Consider the following 21567-nt stretch of genomic DNA (forward strand, 5'->3'; position numbering starts at 1 on the left):
CAATAATAATAATAATAATAATAATAATAATAATAATAATAATAATAATAATAATAATAATAATAATTAATTATGTAGGTCGTCGTTAAAAATACATTTACATTTTGGCATTTTTCATTCTTTTTTTTACTCACTGCGTCAGGATGCTTCTATTTATTAAATTTGTTGATGTGGTTTAACCTGGTGGATTCGAATGCTTGCAACCTCTTGCTGTTCTGCCTACTACTGTCTAGGCAAAATCCTGTCGAAATAAACAGCTACAAAATTACCGTATTACACAATTGTAGATTCATATTGAACATAAACTACATGAAAATGCATAGCGCACTGAGAAATAGGAACGTAAGTCTGTGTTAATCACTTATAAAAATAATGTTCTTGATTACCCTGGTACCTTTTTTTAATTAATTTGTTTTCACTGCAAGTACCATAAACTAAGTTATCTAGGAAGCGGTTGTTTACGTTATTTTGACAAAAAGTGTTTAGAGTGTGTCGCTCTACAGGAAGTAGCTGAAAACCGGGACGTTTTAAAGATTTTCAGAAAAATGTTGGGACACCGGGAACTTTGATGGAAAACCGGTGCTGTATCAGCTAAACTGGGACATCTGGACACCCTATCCATATCACCCAAACACCAAACTAAAAGTAAAATCTTGTATTTGACAAGTGTTTGTTCTCCAGACTTTCTGAGTCCACTTTATGGGCTGAGGTTTTTATTTTGTCTGTGGAAAGGTGAAGATGGAAGTGCTATGGACCCTGCTTACTGTCTCTCCCTCGGTCTCTCCAGGAAGCATCAGCTGCAGTTCTTGCTGGATGGCCGAGGGCGACAGGTGGGCTTGAGCCCTGTGGAGCTCTGGGAGAACAGGAAGCTGCTGGGAGAGGGGCTGGGCCGAGCCATCTTCAACTACCCCAGCAGAGATGGGGACACGGACAGGAGCGAGGTACAGGGCATTGTTGGGGGGGGGGGACCAGATAATTCTAAGATAATAATATAAAGAAACTAAGTTCTAACAGGGTTGCGTTGCATTCAAGGCTGGTCAGCAGCAGAAAATCAAACCCAGAGACAGAAACTGCTCTTTAAGGACAAAGCACACTTCAATTAAAAACAAGAACAACAAATAAACAAAAGCACACCCCAAACTCCTCCACGAAACAGGATATATCCTCCTTTTTACCATGTGTCTGGGACTTGATTGAGCATCAGTTATTCAATCAAGACCCAGCCACATGCCACCCGTGTATTTGGCCAGAATAGAATTAACCTCATCCTGACAAAATACCCCCACACTTTTTACACAAACAAGGCTTCTGCCATTCTGCCCAGCAAGCGTTTAGGGTGATTTACCTACAGCATCACAAGAAAGAATAGAATATATTCACAGTGCACTATCCAAAATGTTTGTCTAGTTCAGGGGTAGGTAACTTTGGCTGTTCCAATCCATTCCACTGCAGGACTTTGTTCCCACCAGACCCTTAATTGTTTAATTGACCCTGTTGGCAGTCAATTAAATAATTAAAGGTCTGGTTAGAACAAAGTCCTGCAGTGGGATTGACTAGAAGATCCAAGGTTACCTACCCCTGATGTAGTTGACTTGATTTCTTATAGTTTTACCTTGGATTTCTGATTGAGCATTTTGAACTTATAGATGGGACCAGATAATTGTGTTCATTGACTTGTATGAGAGGCACACCTAAGGAAAGTACATGATTTTGTGTGCAGGATGCAGGTGTTTTATAGAAATTGAATAAATTAAAACCACTCTTAGAAGACTGGTAAATAATGGTCTGAGCAGCAAAGGACTAACAATGTTTTGAATGCGCAGGGAACTGAGGATCCAGAATCTTGTAAATAGCAAAACATTTGTAGCATGTTTGAGTACTGAGTACACTATGCTGAGTACACTATGACAGCTCTGATGTGTTTGTCTCCCTCTATCTCAGAACGCTGCTCACGCTGGCCAGGAGAGGGCGCAGGTGAGCCGGTGCTATGTGCAGGGGCTGGTTAAGGAAGCAGCAAGCATCAACCTGAAAGGAGAATCTCTTCACAAGCTGTGGTCATCACTGTTCATGGAGCTGGTCCGAGACAGTGTTGTGGAAATGAGAGACCGCCCAGCCTTCCGCAGAGGCTGCCTTCAGAGGATCTCAGAGACCAAATAACACCCAGCCTGTTCCTCACACCACACTCAGCCCACTCCTCACACCACACCCAGCCCACTCCTCACACCACACTCATCTTACCCCTCGCTCCACACCACTCCTCGCTCCACACCCAGCCCACTTCTCACACCACACCCAGCTCACTCCTCGCTCCACACCCAGCCCACTCCTCGCTCCACACTCAGACCACACCCAGCCCACTGCGCAGACCACTCCCAGCCCGCTCCTCACACCACACCCAGCCCGTTCCACAAACCACACCCAGACCTCTCCTCACACCACACCCAGCCCACTCCCCACACCACACTCAGCCCACTCCTCACACCACACCCAGCCTGCTGCTTAGACCACACCCAGACCTCTCCTCACACCACACCCAGCCCACTACCCACACTACGCCAAGCCCGCTCCTCACACTACACCCAGCACGCTCCTCACACCATACCCAGCACGCTCCTCACACCACACCCAGCACGCTCCTTACACCACACCCAACATTCCACACGACACCCCAAGGACGAATGTGCCACCTTTTGTTTTTAGTATCAAAACTTTTCTGAGCAGAAAACAAGCATACTGTTGTCCGGACATTAAGGATTTCTGACAAAGCCATTATAAAATGTCTTCCACTAGTCCTGCTGCTGCTGCTGCTTCTGAGAAAGGACTGAGAAAGAACTCTTGCCTTCACACCTCTCCTTCTGCTATGTGTTTTGCCCCAGCAATATGGATAACACAGGGTTGTATGAGCAATGGCGGGCAGAGATATTCACCCCATTTCAAAAATTTAACCAGAAAAGTAAATCTATTTCAAACAGGTCAGTTTGTGCAAATGAGACGCTTGAGTGGTACTCACAGAACTTCAGACATGTCCGGGTATCAGACCTGTCTGAGCAACAGTATTCATGTTACCTTGTAAGAACATGTTAAAGCATGCACAGCTAACAAAATCTGTATGTATTACAATCACTTAGATCTCACATTTTCATATATGAAAGATCCACACATTGGGATAAATCCTCAAAGCTGTTTATTCCAATTCGTCATTTGCTCATTTTATTTTTTTTTCAGAAAGGAGAAACACAATCCAGTAAAGTTACCAAACCTGAAATAAACAACCAAGACTTTTAAATCAGGGGCTTGATGAAGTAACACATTGGTTCTTATTAGGGTTAGACGTTTCATTGGTGTTTTTTTTCTATTTTGAATTGTTTTGCTGATGACAATTTGGAGTAAATAGCTTTGCAAGTCAGATCCATTATGTTAAATGTGTATTTTATTTAAATTGTAAATCAAAAAAAAAAAAAAAAAAACCCGAAATGTTTGCCATTTTCTTTAAAATAACTTGAACTACCAGAATCTGGCTGTCTTTGAGTACCAATCGCTACTTTTCCTTTGACTGGTGTGTTTTCAATGTTCGTTTAGTTCCTTCACGCGACCTCTCAAAGGTTAAGTTAGCATTGAAATATCTGCAAAGAGCAATTGGTGCATTTTATTCTCCAATAGCTTCACATAAATTACCTTGCATTTGTTTCTCAAGAAACCCTGCAAAATGAACTCCAAAAAGTAGGAGACAGGGATTTAGTCAGCAACGGCCTGGCACATTTACTTATGTTTTAAATAGGAGTTAAAGCTTCAGTTTAATTATTCAAACAGTTTTTAAATATCGCTTGGTTATAGGATTGGAAGAACGCCGCATGTTCGGGTAAGGGCAAAGGGGAAAAGAGAGTTAAAAGATATAGAATTTTGACCTCAGCAACGTAAAGAGCTAACGATGATCGCCCGCAACATTACCCACCGGCCCGAAAGTTTTGTGAACAGGGCTCCTTGTCTACCACTGGGACCAATATCCTAATTCTTGGTAAGATTCCCTTTTGCAATTTTTTATATTTAAAACTGGATTCTTTTTATTTCTCGATGACGCTGTGTTTTGTAGATTGGTGGTCTGGATTCTTTTTATTTCTCGATGACGCAGTGTTTTGTAGATTGGTGGACTGGATTCTTTTTATTTCTCGATGACGCTGTGTTTTGTAGATTGGTGGTCTGGATTCTTTTTATTTCTCGATGACGCAGTGTTTTGTAGATTGGTGGACTGGATTCTTTTTATTTCTCGATGACGCTGTGTTTTGTAGATTGGTGGTCTGGATTCTTTTTATTTCTCGATGACGCAGTGTTTTGTAGATTGGTGGACTGGATTCTTTTTATTTCTTGATGACGCTGTGTTTTGTAGATTGGTGGTCTGGATTATTTTTATTTCTTGATGACGCTGTGTTTTGTAGATTGGTGGACTGGATTATTTTTATTTCTCGATGACGCAGTGTTTTGTAGATTGGTGGACTGGATTCTTTTTATTTCTCGATGACGCAGTGTTTTGTAGATTGGTGATTGACCTGATTAAAGGCCAGGGCTCTGTGATAAGGATCCTCGCTGTGTCTACAGTAACTCTCCACTGCATCTTGCTCAGACCCTGGGTTATCTATAGGTATTGCTGTTAGATACCAATGGCTTGTTCAGTCTGCCTGACAACGTGTTTTAATCCATTTCTTCTCTGACAATACTCTTTACAGGTAATGTTTCACTTAGTTTTAATATAAAATAAATACATGATTGGAATGAATGACTTTCAGTTTCTTTATCTGTTCATGAAAAGGCTTTAGTTTTAACTTGCAGAAGCAGATGACTAATTTCCACAACTAAGGTAGATGATTCAATTATTTTGAACCAAAAAAGTACATTAGGACAAATGTAAATTGTATTACATTGTATTTTGGCAATGAAAAGGGTACTTTGGCATGGTATTAGGGATTTTGAACTGCAGGCACTCAGTTCATAGAAAAATATGATGAAGGCTGTGTTTCAGTGTTTATTGTTTTGTAATTTGTATGTTTTATTTTGTTCAAATTCAGATATATTGGTTAGGACTTGTAAATTCAATCTGTTAACAGGGTGTATGACTATGATTTTATATTACCCAGTTTTAATAAACGACCACACAGACATAATACAAGTATTATATTCTAAGAAAGTGCAGCACGTTTATTAATAGAGTTTCTTCCAGTAAATGTATAATTATCAGCAAAATAGTGTAGCAAATAATGACTTATAGTTGTAAGTAGTTCATCAATTAAAGAATAATTGAAAGCAGAAACAATCTCAGCAACTGATTTCACTTTAACATTTTGGGATTTGTATGGACTGGAGATGATTTACAATCAGTCTTCGATTAGTCTTCAAAGTAGAATAAAACTGATTAAAATATTTTCTTTTAAACTACTGCAATATCTACTCTTCATTCAAGACTGTTGTACTTATTCAGCAGCCTGGCAGTAAAATTCAAACCCATCAGAATTCCAGACTTTCTGATACCGACAAATACATTACTGAACCCTGCTTCCCTTTGAAAAGTACAGAGCGAATACTGTGATCTTCTAATACCAAAAGTCATATTTGCTTCCCTCTGCACACTAATACAGTTTTTAGTGAGAAGTATTTTGCTGTGTATATGTAATAGAGAAACTGGCACGCTAAATATAACACAAACATGGTTCTCTAGGGTTTAGTGCATAAAGCAGGATTCAATGATGTTTCACTTTGAATACTGATCCTATGTGTTTAAATGACTCAGGAATGTTAATTTTGTTAATCTTGCCTCAAAAACATCCATCAGTGTGTTTGCTTTTCTTGTTGTGGTCTGAGAATCATACTGCACTGTTCTTGCTTGCGTCTGCAGGAATTGTAGGCACTCTGTACAGAAGTGCTGGAACTGCCTGTTTGGGCAGCAACTGTGATCCATGTCCACCTCTCTGTGTTAAAGTGATTGTAGCTAGCAAATCATTTTAGAAATGTGTTTTGCTCATCGATAAATAGGTGTCAAATGTGTTGAAAGAAATACAGGTTGCAACACACATGTATTTTAATTTTAAACTATGATGCCTGGTACTACTTTAGATTAAATGAAGTTCTCGGTTTCTGTGCCTTATTCTTGGGTTATCTGTTTGGACATCACTCAGTACTGTTTACGAGCATGACAGGCAAGAGGAGAAGCAGCTGGTTGGTTAATGACAGGAAACAAGTTTGAAGGGTTTGGGACAATTTCACCCTCCAGGTGAAATGACAAACACTGCAACAGATTTCTATAACCAAGTGTAGTACCATATATCATGTCTTAAAATAAAAACAAACTGGACATTTGAAACTTATATAACAAATGATTGTACACAACCTGTAACTGTTATGTAGTTATTGTGTTAGCCATAATTACTTTAATGAGACACATTATAGTGGACTTACAGTCCAGAGGTTAGTCAACTACAAGCACTTGGCACTACACTGTTATTGGGGTGTAGGGCAGCCGGGACGCAATGGTTCGACCTGATGAATATGCAAGTCTGTTCTCCAGAATGGGCACTTTTGAGTCTTCATATTTAAGTCTGTTCCTTATCATGCATACAAACAGACCTCAGCTATATTAGCCCTTTATCAATTTGTTTTCACATGCCAAACATTGATAGATGGAACTGAAAAAGAAGAAGGGGAAAGAGAGCTAACGTCCGGTACTGGATTCAGTTTATCTACCCTGTCTCTCTTGGTGGTCCTGTTAAGAAGACCAATTCACAATCATTCAGGTGAACCCAACGTGCAAAGGCAAGTTATTTTTGAATGCTTTGTAAAATAACTATAATAAAAACACAATATCTAATTCACAACCTCTTTCAACAGTTATCTGGAGATCATGGTTTACCACTTAAGTGTTTGTTTAACCTTTGTTTTAATTAATGTCTAGTTTGCCTTGTCAATAGCCTGTACCGCGTTATCTAAAATATTTGAACAGTATATACAGCACTCCCACACACGCATACAAAAAGAACCTCTCGTGGTGCACACATAAATCTAAAGTAGCAGTGACTTAAGTATTGTTGCAGGGTAAAGTAACTGGTCCAGGGACAATGCATTCCGCAGTCCTTGAGCAAATCAGTGAAGAATTGTTGCCAGAATTTTAGATGACACATAGAAAGAGCCACAGATCCCCATTGTATCCTCTGCCTTCTTTCAACAGATACAAAGATGATTAATACAAAGAATGCACAGCTCGTTTTCAGTTTAAAAGGAACTTTTATAGACCTCAGATTACTAACTCAAACAAGTACTGTGTATACCTTGCTAATGTCAAACCTCTTAATCTGAGGCTTCTGATTTGAAATTGTCTCCCAAAAGGATTCATTATTGGCCTGCTGTCCCTTGTCAAACCGTTCAAAGAACATAAACTAATGGGTGACAAGTGAGGTTAACTAGCTTCTTATATTGTTTAGAAAAGTTCAAAACTGAGGATTTCAGTACCTACACTTTCCTCCAAGTATTCAAATACAGAAAAGCTGGGGAGTTCTTGTTTTATTCTGATTTTTTCTACATATAATATTTTTCCTTAGTTGATAACTGTCTTCTAATGAATCATAACAAAGTGTAATAAAACATAGTGAAAACTTGGTAAAGAACATAGTAAACTATTGTAATCCAATTTATAACCATGGAAAAAACATGGGAAAACTGCAAGATTACTGTGTAAAATATACTGTGATAAACTTTTACAAGGGTTGTGATACCAAGATATTTAATAAGTAGGTAGGTGTGCTACATCGATGAAGCAACATTTAAATCTGGGAATTGAAGGTAGTACTTAATTTGGTACTCTAAATGAAAAAAAATATATATCATTATCATTCTAATGTAATTATAATGCCCTTTTTTCTAGTTATTTGCACAGGAAGCAAGGGGAGTTGTTTGTTTACAAGGGATGAGGTTCCCTGAATGGCCAGTGTGTATCCCAGCAGAGCCGCTGACCCACCCTCAGGGCTGAGGAGGCAGAAAAACCAGTCCCAGAGGTTTCATTGTTTAAACTTGGGTCACTTTATATAGTTTACTCCAGTTTATATAGACCAGTGGTCATCAAAGTGGTGCCTGTGAAGCCAGGCCATTTTGCCAGTGGCGGCTATTCTTAAATTATGGGTCGTGAACACATTTCTGGCGGGTCATAGCATGGGGAAAATAAGTAAAGCTTTAAACACATTTTCCAACAAAAGCGTCACAGCAGTCTGTTGAAGGTGCTGCTCGCTTATGCTGCGTTTATATGTACTCTGTGATACGATCAACCAGTTGAAGCGAGAGAGCGAGAGAGAGTTAACAGAGGAAATTATTTGCTATTGAGTTACTGGTAAACGAACACTGAAACAGGTATTTGGTTTACGGCTTTGGATTGTGAATTGGTTTTGATGACAAGGGAACAGGCTTAGTCTCCCTTGTTATTAGTTAGAGAAAGAATTGTTTAGGTAGAGCCCAAGATCGGGTCATGTTTTGTTTTCTTTATTTTGTTTGTAAATAATAAACACATGCTACAGCGTTTTCTCGCATCCTGTGTCCTAAAGTGTTTATTTGGAGAAAGAAAAAAAGTGTGACCAGAGGGCAATCCATCACAATATATATATATATATATATATATATATATATATATATATATATATACACACACACACACACACACACACACACACACACACACACACACACACACACACACACACACTGTATATGTTGCAGGAAGGCAGTGTTTAAGTCAGGGTGCCCGCAAACAGCCAAATAAGATCAATTTATGCCCTTGCCCAAATTACTTTGAGGACCATTGATATAGACGTACCCATGCACTCTTCGATTGCTAGTATAGTCACATGGTTCCTCCTATCTTATCATGCCCTGATTTACCATTGATGTTGACCTAGCAGCAGCAAGCTGACGTGACCAGTAAATATCAACTTTCCTGTCTCTCCCTTCTGTCAGTGGATACCCACAACTCCCTTTTACATGGATATACAGATTTAGTGACATACAGACACTCCATTTATCTTCAGAATAACTTATTCTCAACAATTTAAGCTAAATACTGTTAATACCAAGTTTCATTTCAATTTGAAATGCAGTTCTCCAGTTTATAAACATATTCTCTGGTGAGAATAACAGAGGAGTCGCTGCCAGAACCCTAGAGACTGTTTATGTGACCCTTCTAATGTTTAAATGAAATTTATTGAGTCTGAAACTGTGGCTCAATTTGCTTTGGCTCAAAGTATATTAAACTTGTTGAAGATATTTTTGCTTGGAATCCCCCTTTGAAGTTCCAGTAGTGACTAGCAGTGATTTTCGGTCATTGTGCAGGTTTTCAGCTGGTCATTATTTTTATCTTATGTTGTTGAAATTCTAGTCCATATACTGTTGTTTTCTCATTGACTGATAAATTAATATACTTTGTTTTGTTATGAATCATATATATACATATATTATATGGTTGATTAGGCACTTTCATTTTAACCTGAAATATTGCATGTGTGGTCTCATGGGTTAGATCTTCTGATGTGGCCCATTGCGTACAGCTCAGATTTGCAGATTCCGAATAGTGGAAAAAAATGTTAAAAAACCTCTCCATTGCGCAGATGTCTTGTAATTTTGGTCTGAAAGGTCCCGGGTACAAGAGCAACTGTCCCAATTAGCCTAGAACACACAACATAACACATGGTTAACCACAGCGAAAACTGAAAAGAAAAGCAATCGTCAATCGTTGAGTAGCAGTGGCATGGTAAAGGACCTCATACACCTAGTGGATTGAGATCATGGATGCCTCTTGTTTGATCAGCAGAAAGTTGTATATTGTTTGTTTTACCTGAGTATGGCTGTCCTCTTGTTTGATCTGCAGAAAGTTGTATATTGTTTGTTTTACCTGAGGATGGCTATCCTCTTGTTTGAGCTGCAAAGAGTTGTATATTGTTCGTTTTACCTGAGGATGGCTGTCCTCTTGTTTGATCTGCAAAGAGTTGTATATTGTTTGTTTTACCTGAGGATGGCTATCCTCTTGTTTGATCTGCAGAGAGTTGTATATTGTTCGTGTTACCTGAGGATGGCTGTCCTCTTGTTTGATCTGCAGAGAGTTGTATATTGTTCATTTTACCTAAGGATGGCTGTCCTCTTCCTCTGCTTGTAAGGGGGTGGGGAGAGGGCATGTGGAGTTAGGGTTTAAAACCCTAACTCCACCCTAACATCGCATTTCCCTATTTTGGTCGTTTTAATAACAACTCTAACTCTGCATTTTATATATAAGGGGAGGACAGACAAAAAACATGTAATCCTGGGGTTAAAGTTGGTACAGGACTATATCCCCCAGAATGCCTTGGGCTTGGAATTAGAGCCATGAATGGATAACACCTGGCTCTAATAGAATGAGGAGGCCTGGTCTGTAGTTAAGCAGGAAGGTATGTTAGAAAGCCTGTGTGGTCAGACGTGTGTCGGAGTAAAAACAGGTATTGTGAAATGTGTACTTTGTGTAACAAGCATTTAGTAAGGGCTCCAACTTGGGGTTAGGCTTTTGTTTTGTTTATTAATTGTTTTCTGTGTTTTGTTTTCTGTGTGAATGAGACTGCAGTTCTTGTGTCTGGGTCTAGTATTTCAAGGGCGCAGACCAGCCTTGGCCGGGACACTATGCCACAATATATAGATATATTTAATATTTATATATATTTTTTTCAGTGGATTTAAGGGTTCAATAACACTAAAAGAAACTAAGTTTCAACTAACCATCTGCTTTAACTAACTCTTCATCAGCATTGAGAAATTATGTCATAAGACAGTGGCACGCAGAGGGCTTATTGGGTAATGCTTAAGAAAGACTTAAACAGCTGTCAGTAAGCATAACGTAATTCTCTAGATATTTGTAAATACTGATATTTTATTTGAGATTACAAATGGATATGTTGTATTTATAATTAATCTTCAAAATCCCCAATGAGAATTAAATAGCTGGGCTAGATGTATATGGAATTGCAGATGGGTTGCAGCCCTTGCATTATGGCAGAACTCCAAGAAATGAAATGCTGTGTATAAAAGTGTGAATGGAATAAGCAACACTGTCATAATACAACTGCAGTTGAGCTGCACAAGAACCTCTCAAATCCTTGTTATTGTAACTGCAGCAAAGATACACATGCCCTTCTATAACCCTTATATCATTCAATTCAGCTTTCCTGTTAAAAACTTCTATTAGCCATATGAGCAGTATTGAGAAGCAAATGTTATAACATGCATGCATTTTAATGCATGCATCTATTAATGATATCTGGTACCATTAAGATTAAAGAAATATCAATTTGCATGGTGTGCTTTGAAGTAGTTATGCACTTCCTTTTGGTCATTCAGAGCCTTCTTTGCAGCCATGAACCAACCAGCTGCTTGCCCTTTTCAGCTGACCAAGGAAGTGAAACAGTAACTACCTGACTACCTGAGTATAAGCCACTATAGAGATCAGAGTTTCTGACATCTGGTATTACACTACAGTAAGTTTTAAGAAAGTGTTCTTGCCTTGCCTTCCAGGGAGTCTGTTACATTTATACGTCAGCTGACCAGCTTCTTTAGGGTCAAGCATCTTATTGGATGCAAAGCACGTAAGTCGTTAGGGTTACTTGATGACAGGAAAGAAGTCCCTGAAGGGGTGTGGACAATTTCATCTTCCAGTTGAATAGGCCATGAAAGTGCAAGGCTTTCTGAAAACAAGGCTTGCAAACATGTCTAGCCTAGTGTGGTACCAGATATCTTGTTTTAAAATGAAATAACATTTTTGTTTAAAAAATAGATTTATTTTAAAAAATACATGTTTGATACCTATAGCCGTGCATTATGTAAACAATGGTATATTTACACAAATGAACTTGTCCATTCTTATTTTTTCTATGTATATCAAATCTTTTGTAAGCCCATATGTGCATTATTGCCCATTTTTCCTAATTTATTCCTACAGTCTGAGCTTACAACATCTGTCCTTTCTAAAACCAAACAGACAGAAAGCCTTCAGCTCATGTTTAGTACTGCTGGTTGCACCCAGGTGCTGCTAGTTCATTATTCCATTCACAGTATAGTATAGTTTTTTTTTGTCAGAAGGCTTTCAGCAGAACAAAGGAATCCAGGGATTTAAGGAGGAATGCACTCCCTGTACAGCTCTCACACAAGCAGGAATGCACCGTGGGGAAGTGCAGAGAAATCTTTAATGATCCATTCATTCTGCTCAGACTGTTGGACTCAGGGCATGTTGACAAGGCTGAACAGAGGCACTCGGATGGAAAGATTAGTCCCGGTTATAAAACAGTGCACTGCTGGAGCTTTCAGTCACCTATCTTGAACAGAATGTAAGGCCTAACTAACTTGTTAATGTGTTATATAATACTGTGTAACACATTGGAAGTCTAGGATTCAACTGAGCCCTAATGTTGTTTTTTTTATTAGCATTATCAATGGCCCATGTCTTCTTTTGTTGAAGACCTTCTGAATCTTTGCTTGTTCTTTTTTAATAATTTGATATAAGTACAACTATGTAGATCAATCCTAGATTATCGCTTCCTGAATGGTGGGTCACATGGGCTAATTGCAGCTAGAACATTGGATGAAACTTAGCAACAACACAGGAAGTGGTTTGGTACGAGAAAGCAGCACAAACTTCTATAGCATTGTCTTTCAAATATCTGAATATACAAGCACAGGACCAAAACATCTTCAGCAGAAAAACTGATGAGCGTTATTTTGTAATAAAGGGTAAGAATATGGATTTTACAAGTCCTTACAAGTATATGGTTATGTATACCAGTTTTAATAGATACCTTGCACTATTTAAGCTACTGTTATGGAAATGTCCCATTAGATTCACATGTGATTCCATGGGAAAGGATAGTCTAGTCATGGGGTTCCAGTGGGATTTCATGGGAATGTAGTCATGGGGCACCCAGGGGTTCCAATGGGATTTCATGGGAAAGTATGGTCATTGGATACCATGAGACTGATGATATTTGGAACAAAGATATATGGATATGTGCAAGAATCGCTTAACAAATAAGTAAATAATATGAAAACTTTTTGTATTGCTAGACAATATTATGGAAATATGGCAATATTATAGCATTGTTAGCATTTTGTGAGTGGGGGCAGGTTATTATTATTATTATTATTATTATTGGTAGTCATTGTAGTTGTCGTAGTCCTCTTAGTCTTAGTCAATTTACTACATTTGTAACATCTTGTTAATAAACATAATTAAAGAATGAATGTCCTATCACATCAAGAGCGTCACGTCAAAGCGCCAGCATTCATTCACTTTTTAACATTCATTTTTTTACAATACTGTACATATTTATGGACGGCATTTGAAATAGACTGTGTTCCTATCTGGTGTAAATGTACTTATTTAACCAATCTATAAATCCCATAATAAACCGAAAAGTAAATAGAAACCCCATGGGTTGTGAACGATGGAATTTGTGTAAGTTTCCCATGGGGGCTATCTGCACTGCTATTTATAAGAGGAGTACCAGGTGTATTAGTAAAATAGCAAGAAGGTAAATACCGCAGCAAGAAGTCAATCGGTAAAAACACTGAGGGGTAGTCCCAGAACTTGGCAATAGTAATCTGGTGTCAATCTAAGGTAATCGTAGGGTCAATGTGCTAAAAGATGAGAAGTTAAACAAGATCAAGTGTGTGGACACTACAATTATAATGGTCCTCTTTCTCACAACACAAAATGTGCTACACTTAAGTTCCTTTTCAATTCAAAGATGACCAACAAAACATGTATGGGATATGCCTCCCCATTGGGTAGGTATTGCTAAGCTCTCTATACGAGAGCTGCCGATTGGCCCCTTACTGGGATGATGCACTCAGTCCCGCCCACCAAGGGGATAAAACTGCCATCCAAAGGATGCCGTTTCTATTTTTCCTTCTCAAGATGGTAAGGTAAGACCTCTATGTCTAGGTGAGCTTTGATAGAAAAGAGCTTCTCGAGTCGAATAGAGTTGATTATATTTCCCTTGCTTTCGTGTTGAAGGCTGGCTCGCTGCTTTCCCGGAATCAACGACTTTGAAAAGGCAACGACTTTGAAAAGGCAGAGCCTTTTGCCTTTCTGTCTTTCAGTAGCCTCCGCGCTTGGTGGTAGGCCGCTCTGTTGTCTGCCTGTCGTGTGTGAGCGTCCACCTGTGCAGTCACCCAAAAGTGGTTGTCTATTTCTTCCTGAGAGCACACCGTTCCTCCACGGGGCTAGGCCTTGCCATATCCCCGCTGTTGAGTAGAGCCTCGCTGCCTACATAGACTCGCCCACCTCGGTGAGGCATGCCTTGTAAACAGTTTGTTCTCCCCTATATTATCTTTCTGCTGTGTTTTTGCTGTCTGCTTCAACTTGCCCACTGCGGCTTCGACACTTGTGTCCCCCTGGTGTAGGTTACGTGCTGACCAGATGTGTGTGACTGTGCAGTTAGGGTAGGAACATTTGCGTAGCACAAGTGCTCAATGCATAGCCCTGCGCCTCAGCGTTAGTGCACAGTCACAGCACTGCACAGTTCACAGTGCATGTGGTGCTTGGTACGCACGTGCTTGGTACCCACTGCTACAACGGGGAGCATGGTTCACGCGGTATATGCTATGCGCTAGCCCAGGTTGTGTTGACTTCATGTGGTTAAGGATAGACGCATCTCTGTGCTTTTGCACCCCCTGTGTTTAGATGCCTCGGTGCTTAGCGGCACTGCGTGTCAATAACACCTGCACTCGGTGCATCAGTAATGTATTCTACCTCACTCAGTGTCTTCAGTGCTTCAATACATGGCTGAGTTGTACGTGGTGTTGGGAGCCCTTGGTCAGGCAGCAATCTCAAGCCCTTGCTTGAGCCCCAGCTCAGCCAATAACGCCAGTCCCGGAGCTGACTCCATCTACACCGGTTTGTTGCCCCTGATGTTACAGAACTGGATTTCAGCATTGCTGAAGAGGACATGATGCACGCAAGGCGTCTCGGCAGGTAGAGAATGAGATGCTGGCATCCACTGTATTCACCAGGCTGTCCGTCCAGGCGAATGGTTTATCACACTGAACCGAAAGAATGCAGATTCCATGTTCATATTCGTCCAGTGCACAAGAAATATCTCTGCTTCACCTTACAGGGGAGCATATTTAAGTTTTCCTTGCTGTGATTCGGTCACTCCTTAGCCCCCTGCATGTTTCAAAGTGCCATCCTAGCTCCCTTGCAGCTGCAAGTGATCAGGGTGATGAATTACCTGGATGACTGGTTAATCTGCCCCAGTCGTAGGAAGGAGCAGTGACCCACACAGCTATTTGTGATGAAGCATCTGTTGAGGCTGCGTATCACCCGCAACAATGCCAGAGCCAATTAATACAGGTGTAAAATATGGTCTACTTGTGTCTCCAGCTGGATTCTCTTATGATGCAAGCCTATCTGTCGGATGACAGCGTAGCTGCCATACGCAACTGTCTGGCCTGTTCAACGAGGGTTCACAGTAAAATTGGTGTTGTGTTAAAAACTATTGGGTCTGATGGCTGAGGCTTCATCACCCATCCAACTAGGGTTACTCCACATGCACCCTATCCAAGTGTGGCTCAGTACCTTTTGCTGCACCCCAAGCACTGCAGACACCGTCGGCTGACCATGTCTCGTCTCTGCTGGGAAGCTCTACGCTAGTGGAGGCAAGCCTCTCACCTGAGTGAAGGTGTAATGATAGGAGGGATACAAACCCTCAATTGGTGATGACAGACACACCCAACTCTGGTTGGGGGGGCAACCTGGGCAGGTAGAGGAGTTCGCAGACCCTGGTCTTTTCGTTGGACATCCCTTCACATAAATGCGTGGGAGCTGAGAGCAGCCCACCAGTGGCCCAAAGCTTTTTTTGTACACTTTCCCGCTAATACCGCTGCTCCCAGCCTTTCTCAAAAAGGTCTGGGGAGTTTCTGCCCTGGGAGTTTCCGCTGTCCATAGATCTGCTCAGTCAGACGAAAGGCTCTTTGGCACCCTGAACCAGGCAGGTTTCGGCTATGGGTCTGGCCCCTGAAAAGGACTGCTGCTTAGCCCTAGGGCAATCAAATGCAGTTGTAGGTACATTGCAGAGCACTAGGGCAGACTCCACTAGGTCCTTGTACACCTATAAGTGGAGGTATTTCCAGGCTTCATGTCTGGCTAGAAGCCCTGACCCCATATCTTGCCCCATACCAGTCATCTTACAGTTTCTGCAAGAACTTCTTGATGATGGTAGGTCACCTTCCACCTTGAAGGTGTATTTAGCGGCTATCGCTGCTTGCCATGCCCCTGCAGATTCAGTGTCACCAGGCGCGCATTTTTTGGCTACCCATTTCTTAAAGGCACTCGGTGATTATACCCTCCTAGGAGGACTGTTCTCCCTGAATGGAGCCTTAATATTATACTGGAGGTTCTCATGAAGGCCCCGTTTGAGCCCATACACTCCATAGAGCTGAAGCACCTGTCTATGAAGACATCCTTCCTCTTGGCTGTCACCTCCACTAAGGAGGTCAGTGAGCTGCAGGGTTGTCTGCGCATAGCTACTTCATGCGTATTTGGGAGGATGACAGCAGGGTGTCTCTGCGCACCAACACTGCTTTCTTCCCCAAGGTGATCACAGCCTTCCACATTAATCAGCCTGTAAGCAGCGTCTGTCACATTGGATTGTGGATACAGTCTTGACTGTGTATAATGGTGCTGGCTTGCCCCCACCTTGTAATGTAGTCGCACACTCCATTAGAGGGTTGGCTACATCTTGGGCCCTCTTCAGAGGTGCCTCGATGTCTGATATTTGTACTGCGGCTAGCTGGGCTATGCCAAATACTTTCTCCAGGTTCTATTGTCTTAATGTAGTAGACCCTGCCTTGCCTTCTGTAGGCACAAGTGTCCTTGAAGGTGTAAGTTCACACCGCTAATAGTGAGACAGTGCTTGTGCGTTCCTCATATGGTGCCATTCCTTCTCCCTCGCAATGGCTCTGGTATACATTATCCCATAAGTAATGTCTTGGTCGTCGTCTTCAAATTGAAAGGGAACTTTAGGTTACTTCCATAACCCTGGTTCCCTGAAAGAGAAGATAACCCTGAGGTCGCATTGGTTGCCCTCACAGGTTCGACAGAAAAAGAGAAATGGCTTCCTTTGGATGGTAGTTTTATCCCCTACATGGACAGGATGAAGGCATCATCTCAGGAATGGGGCTATCGGCAGCTCTGGTATAGAGAGACCAGCAATACCTACCCAATGGGTAGGCATATCCCATACGTATTGTCTTGGTGGTAGTCTTCTCTTTCAGGGAACCAGGGTTATGGAAGTAACCTAACGTTTCCTATAGTAAAAGCATAGCAAAGCGTGATAAAAGCATGGCAAAGCATAGTTAAGAACTGCAAAGCTCAGACAGGTATGGTAAAGCATAGTTAACTATGGTAAATGCATGATATAACGATGGGAAAAACATGCAGAGAAATTGCAAAATTACCATGAAAACATACTATGGTAAACTTTTATAAGGAAAACTCAAACAACATAACTGAACAGAGTACACTTGAAGGTGAAATGCAAAAGGAAGATATATGCTTTTGAAAATAAAAAAGTTGAGCCCAATTGTAATTTATAAAACGACATAGTTCATAATGTTTGTGTGACTGTACATCTTTAAGCAATTACAGCAGACAAAGCTGGGACTGCTTCCCAATAACTGTTAACCCCTTGGAAGATTCAGTGATGTATAGACAGCCAGTGTTATTCATACACCCCAAATAATTAAAAAAACAAATTCATTTTTATTTTTGTGAATAAGCAAAACCATCACAAATATGTTGAAAAACATATTACTGCAATGCTTACAACACAGAAGATAGCAACGTAAGTAATGTGTTTTGTTATAAGTGCTATAGTGTGTTCAGTACAGTCTAAACATGGAGTTGAGAATTGTAAATCTTTTTCTCATTTGATATTTCATGAATGTGGAGGTTAATGATGGGTCAGGAGTTGTAAAGGATCTCCTCTCTATCGGCAGTTATTAATATGACATCTTGATCTTTAGTTGAATGGTAAGATGCTCATTTTTAACCCTTTGTGGTTGACATCTAGCTCTTGCCTTTCCATTCAATTCAATGAGATGCCAAGCAGATACATACCATTTCCTTCCAAGGCATGTCCTATCATGTGTAGCAAACTTGATGTGAGATTTTACGTCCCTCGTGTTTCAGAGAAATAGAGCAGCGTTTCTCTTAGTTTTAAGCAATTTAAATCTTTTAAGCACAGTGTGCACGGTACAATAATTCTTATGTGTCTTAATTAGATGACTGAAATGTAAATTGAAAAATTACATATGATTACACAATGAGTTTGCATTAGGACTGGAATCACTTGAATTTAAAAGCAGAGACTATTCTGAAACATCAGAAATCTGTAAATGTATTTATTCTGAAAATGGAATAAGGCAATAGGAAGGTGAATTATTGTAATATTATAATTGTGATACAGTGCTATAGTTAAGTGGGGAACTACCAACAACAGTGATTGATAAAAAGAAATGCTTTAAACCCAGGGTGACTTACAGTTGTATACAAAAAAAAAAATACATATCAATAATTACAATACAATTGAGCAAGATACAAAATACAATCTATAGAATATAAGTAGCCACGTATGAACATATAGTGTTAAAGGATTGACAGAAGAGGGAGGCTGTTCAGAGTGTACAAGAAAAGTGGATGTGACTGAAATAAATCACTTTGACAAGCTTACAATACAAACCTCATCATCTATTTTTAAAATCTCATACCATTTATATCTGGTTAGCAATTTATTTTGACAGACTCTCTGTTCTGGAGGAGGGGTCTGTTAACACTGCCAAAAATGTCCTTTTTCTTTGAAAATCTGGTTACACCCTCACTTGTTTCCATTTGTTTAAAAAATGTAAGAGTTAATATCTTCAAATGACATTTTCACATTTAAATGTAAATGGTGTTTGGTTTTAAAACAATGATTTTTAATAGAAGAATGTACAACAGAAAGAGACTGAATACTGGCGTAAAAAAAACAAAAAAACAAAAACATTATTAAAGGAAAAAAGTAGACAAAGTTCGTCCTAAGACTTTTTACCCCTAAATCATATGTGTGAGCTGTTTAATTCTGTCTGTTAGCTTTTATTGCATTGCTTCTCTCTGAAAAAATGGAGACAATCTGTGGTGAAGAGCTTTTTCAATCAAGCCCCTGTTTCACATTTATAGTGGTACCAAAAGGTTTTTAAAAAGCCTGACTACTACAGGTGGGTGCAGAGAAACTGTCAGCCCTTCACTCCACAGGGAGAGTCAGGCCTGGTGCAGACTGTCAGCAGCCCCTCACCACAGGGAGTATCAGGTCTGGTGCTCACTCCACAGGGAGCTCCTGCAGACCAGGTGTGTAAGGCAGCGATAGAGGTGGATTCTCTTCCAGGCATGTAGTTTCTACTCTGACTACACTGCCCTGGGGGGAAAGGGAGAGAGAGAGAGAGACGGTGGCAGTGAAAAGGAGATGTTATGAGGTAGAAATCAGGCAACATGTAAACAGATGTTTATTAAGAAAATATTTCATTAATTTTGTATTCAAATATTGCATAAAGAGCAAGAAAACATAAGAAAAGTTTGGTGATACTGTAATTAAGATCACCCAAGTGAAATTTGAGGCTACACAGCCTTCCAGTCCTCTCAGTCCCTCAGCTTTAACAACTAGGCCACACTGCCTTCCAAGCCCTCAACTCTAACCACAAGACCACTGCCTCCCAGATCAGTCCCTTAGCTTTAACAACTAGACCACACTACCCCCCAGGCCCTCAACTCTAGCCACTAGATCATACTGCCTCCCAGGCCCTCAGCTCTAACCACAAGACCACTGCCTCTCAGTGTCTCAGCTCAAACTACTGGACCACACTGCCTCCCAGTCTCTCAGCTCTTACTATTAGACCACACTGCCTCCCAGTCACTCAGCTCAAACTACTGGAGCACACTGCCTCCCAGTCTCTCAGCTCTTACCATTAGACCACACTGCCTCCCAGTCACTCAGCTCTAATCCACTAGATCACACTGCCTCCCAGTGTCTCAGCTCTTACCATTAGACCACACTGCCTCCCAGTCACTCAGTTCTAATCACTAGATCACACTGCCTCCCAGTTGCTCAGCTCTTACCACTAGACCAGTCCCTCAACTTGGGCTATTTATATAGAGAGGAGTAAAACTATCAATAATTCAATTAAGTCTCGACAAGGTATTACTATGGGAACTAGATGAAGAAGCTGATTAAACTGATACAAATAATGTGACATAAAATAATATACTGTAAAAACAGAATGTGTATTAATTAAATTAATTTTGAAATTAATATGATAACATATACAGAAGAGAGTGAATTATCCAAACTAATTGGGAATGATACTAGTTTGCATAATCAATTTGTATGGATAATCAAACAGGTATTAACAACAATTACTGTACCTTTATAATGTAAAGAATAAAGTTAACATGCACAAGTACTTAGTACACAAGTACCTACTGATGATATATAGCTAGAACCTATTCTATCACATTAAGCATACACAATTACAAACTTTATGAATCATTAAATTAATGCAATTCAGTAAAACTTTAACACGTACAGTTAAGGTAATGAAATACTATAAACTTTGAAAATCATCTTTTGGCCTAAATGCAAAGCGTTATGTCTGACACAAACCCAACACAGCTCATCACCTAGGTAATACCATCCCTACTGTGAAGCATGGTGGTGGCAGCATCATGCTATGGGGATGCTTTTTCATCGGCAGGGACTGGGAAGCTTGTCAGGGTAGAGGGCAAAATGGATGGAGTTAAATACAGGGTAAAACCTGCTTCAGTCTGCAGAAGACCTAATACTGGGACAGAGATTCACCTTTCAGCAGGACAATGACCTCAAACACACAGCCTAAACAACACTAGAGTGGCTTGAAAACAAGAAAGTAAATCTCCTAGATTGGCCCAGTCAAAGCCCGGACTTGAATCCGATTGAGAATTTGTGCAAGACTTGAAGATTGCTGTCTACCAACAATCCCTGTCCAACTTGACAGAGCTTGAACAATTTTTGCTAGAAAAGAATGGGCGAATACTGCACGATCCAGATGTGCAAACCTAGTAGGGACTTACCCCAAAAGAGTCAAAGCTGTAATTGCCGCCAAAGGTGGTTCTACTAAGTATTGACTTAGGAGGGTGAATACTTATATAATAACCAAGGCATTTCACAATATAAATTCTCTTGCCTCTTCAAAGTTTTGAGTAGGTTGTGTAAATCAAAGGAAAAAAAAGTCCCATTTAAATGCATCAAGATTTCAGATTGTAACACAACAAACAGGCTCTCCAGCCCTTACTGACAAAATAAAATAAAATTCAAGAATGAGGTGACTGTTTAATTTGCTTTACTGCAACAATTTAAAGCACACAATGCTCCATCTAAGGTTTTGGTGGTCTGACTAATTCTATAACTTTCATTTGCCTCAGTCTGCTGTTCCTTTTTTGGCAGCTAAATCTTGTAACCGTTT

General features: G+C 40.2%; 1 protein-coding gene across 1 annotated transcript in view; it reads left to right on the forward strand.

The window, feature by feature from the left end:
- The window catches only part of LOC121299327 (leucine-rich repeat-containing protein 49-like), a 212292-nt gene extending 208889 nt beyond the window's left edge, over positions 1–3403 (forward strand). Inside the window, exons 17-18 of the mRNA XM_041227018.1 lie at positions 788–941; positions 1942–3403. Of these exons, the coding sequence (XP_041082952.1) occupies positions 788–941; positions 1942–2157 (370 nt within the window). The 3' untranslated portion in view covers positions 2158–3403. The remainder of the gene's footprint in view (positions 1–787; positions 942–1941) is intronic.
- The last annotated feature ends 18164 nt before the right edge of the window (positions 3404–21567 follow it).

Source organism: Polyodon spathula, chromosome 24 (assembly GCF_017654505.1).
Source record: "Polyodon spathula isolate WHYD16114869_AA chromosome 24, ASM1765450v1, whole genome shotgun sequence".
NCBI classification, from domain to species: domain Eukaryota; kingdom Metazoa; phylum Chordata; class Actinopteri; order Acipenseriformes; family Polyodontidae; genus Polyodon; species Polyodon spathula.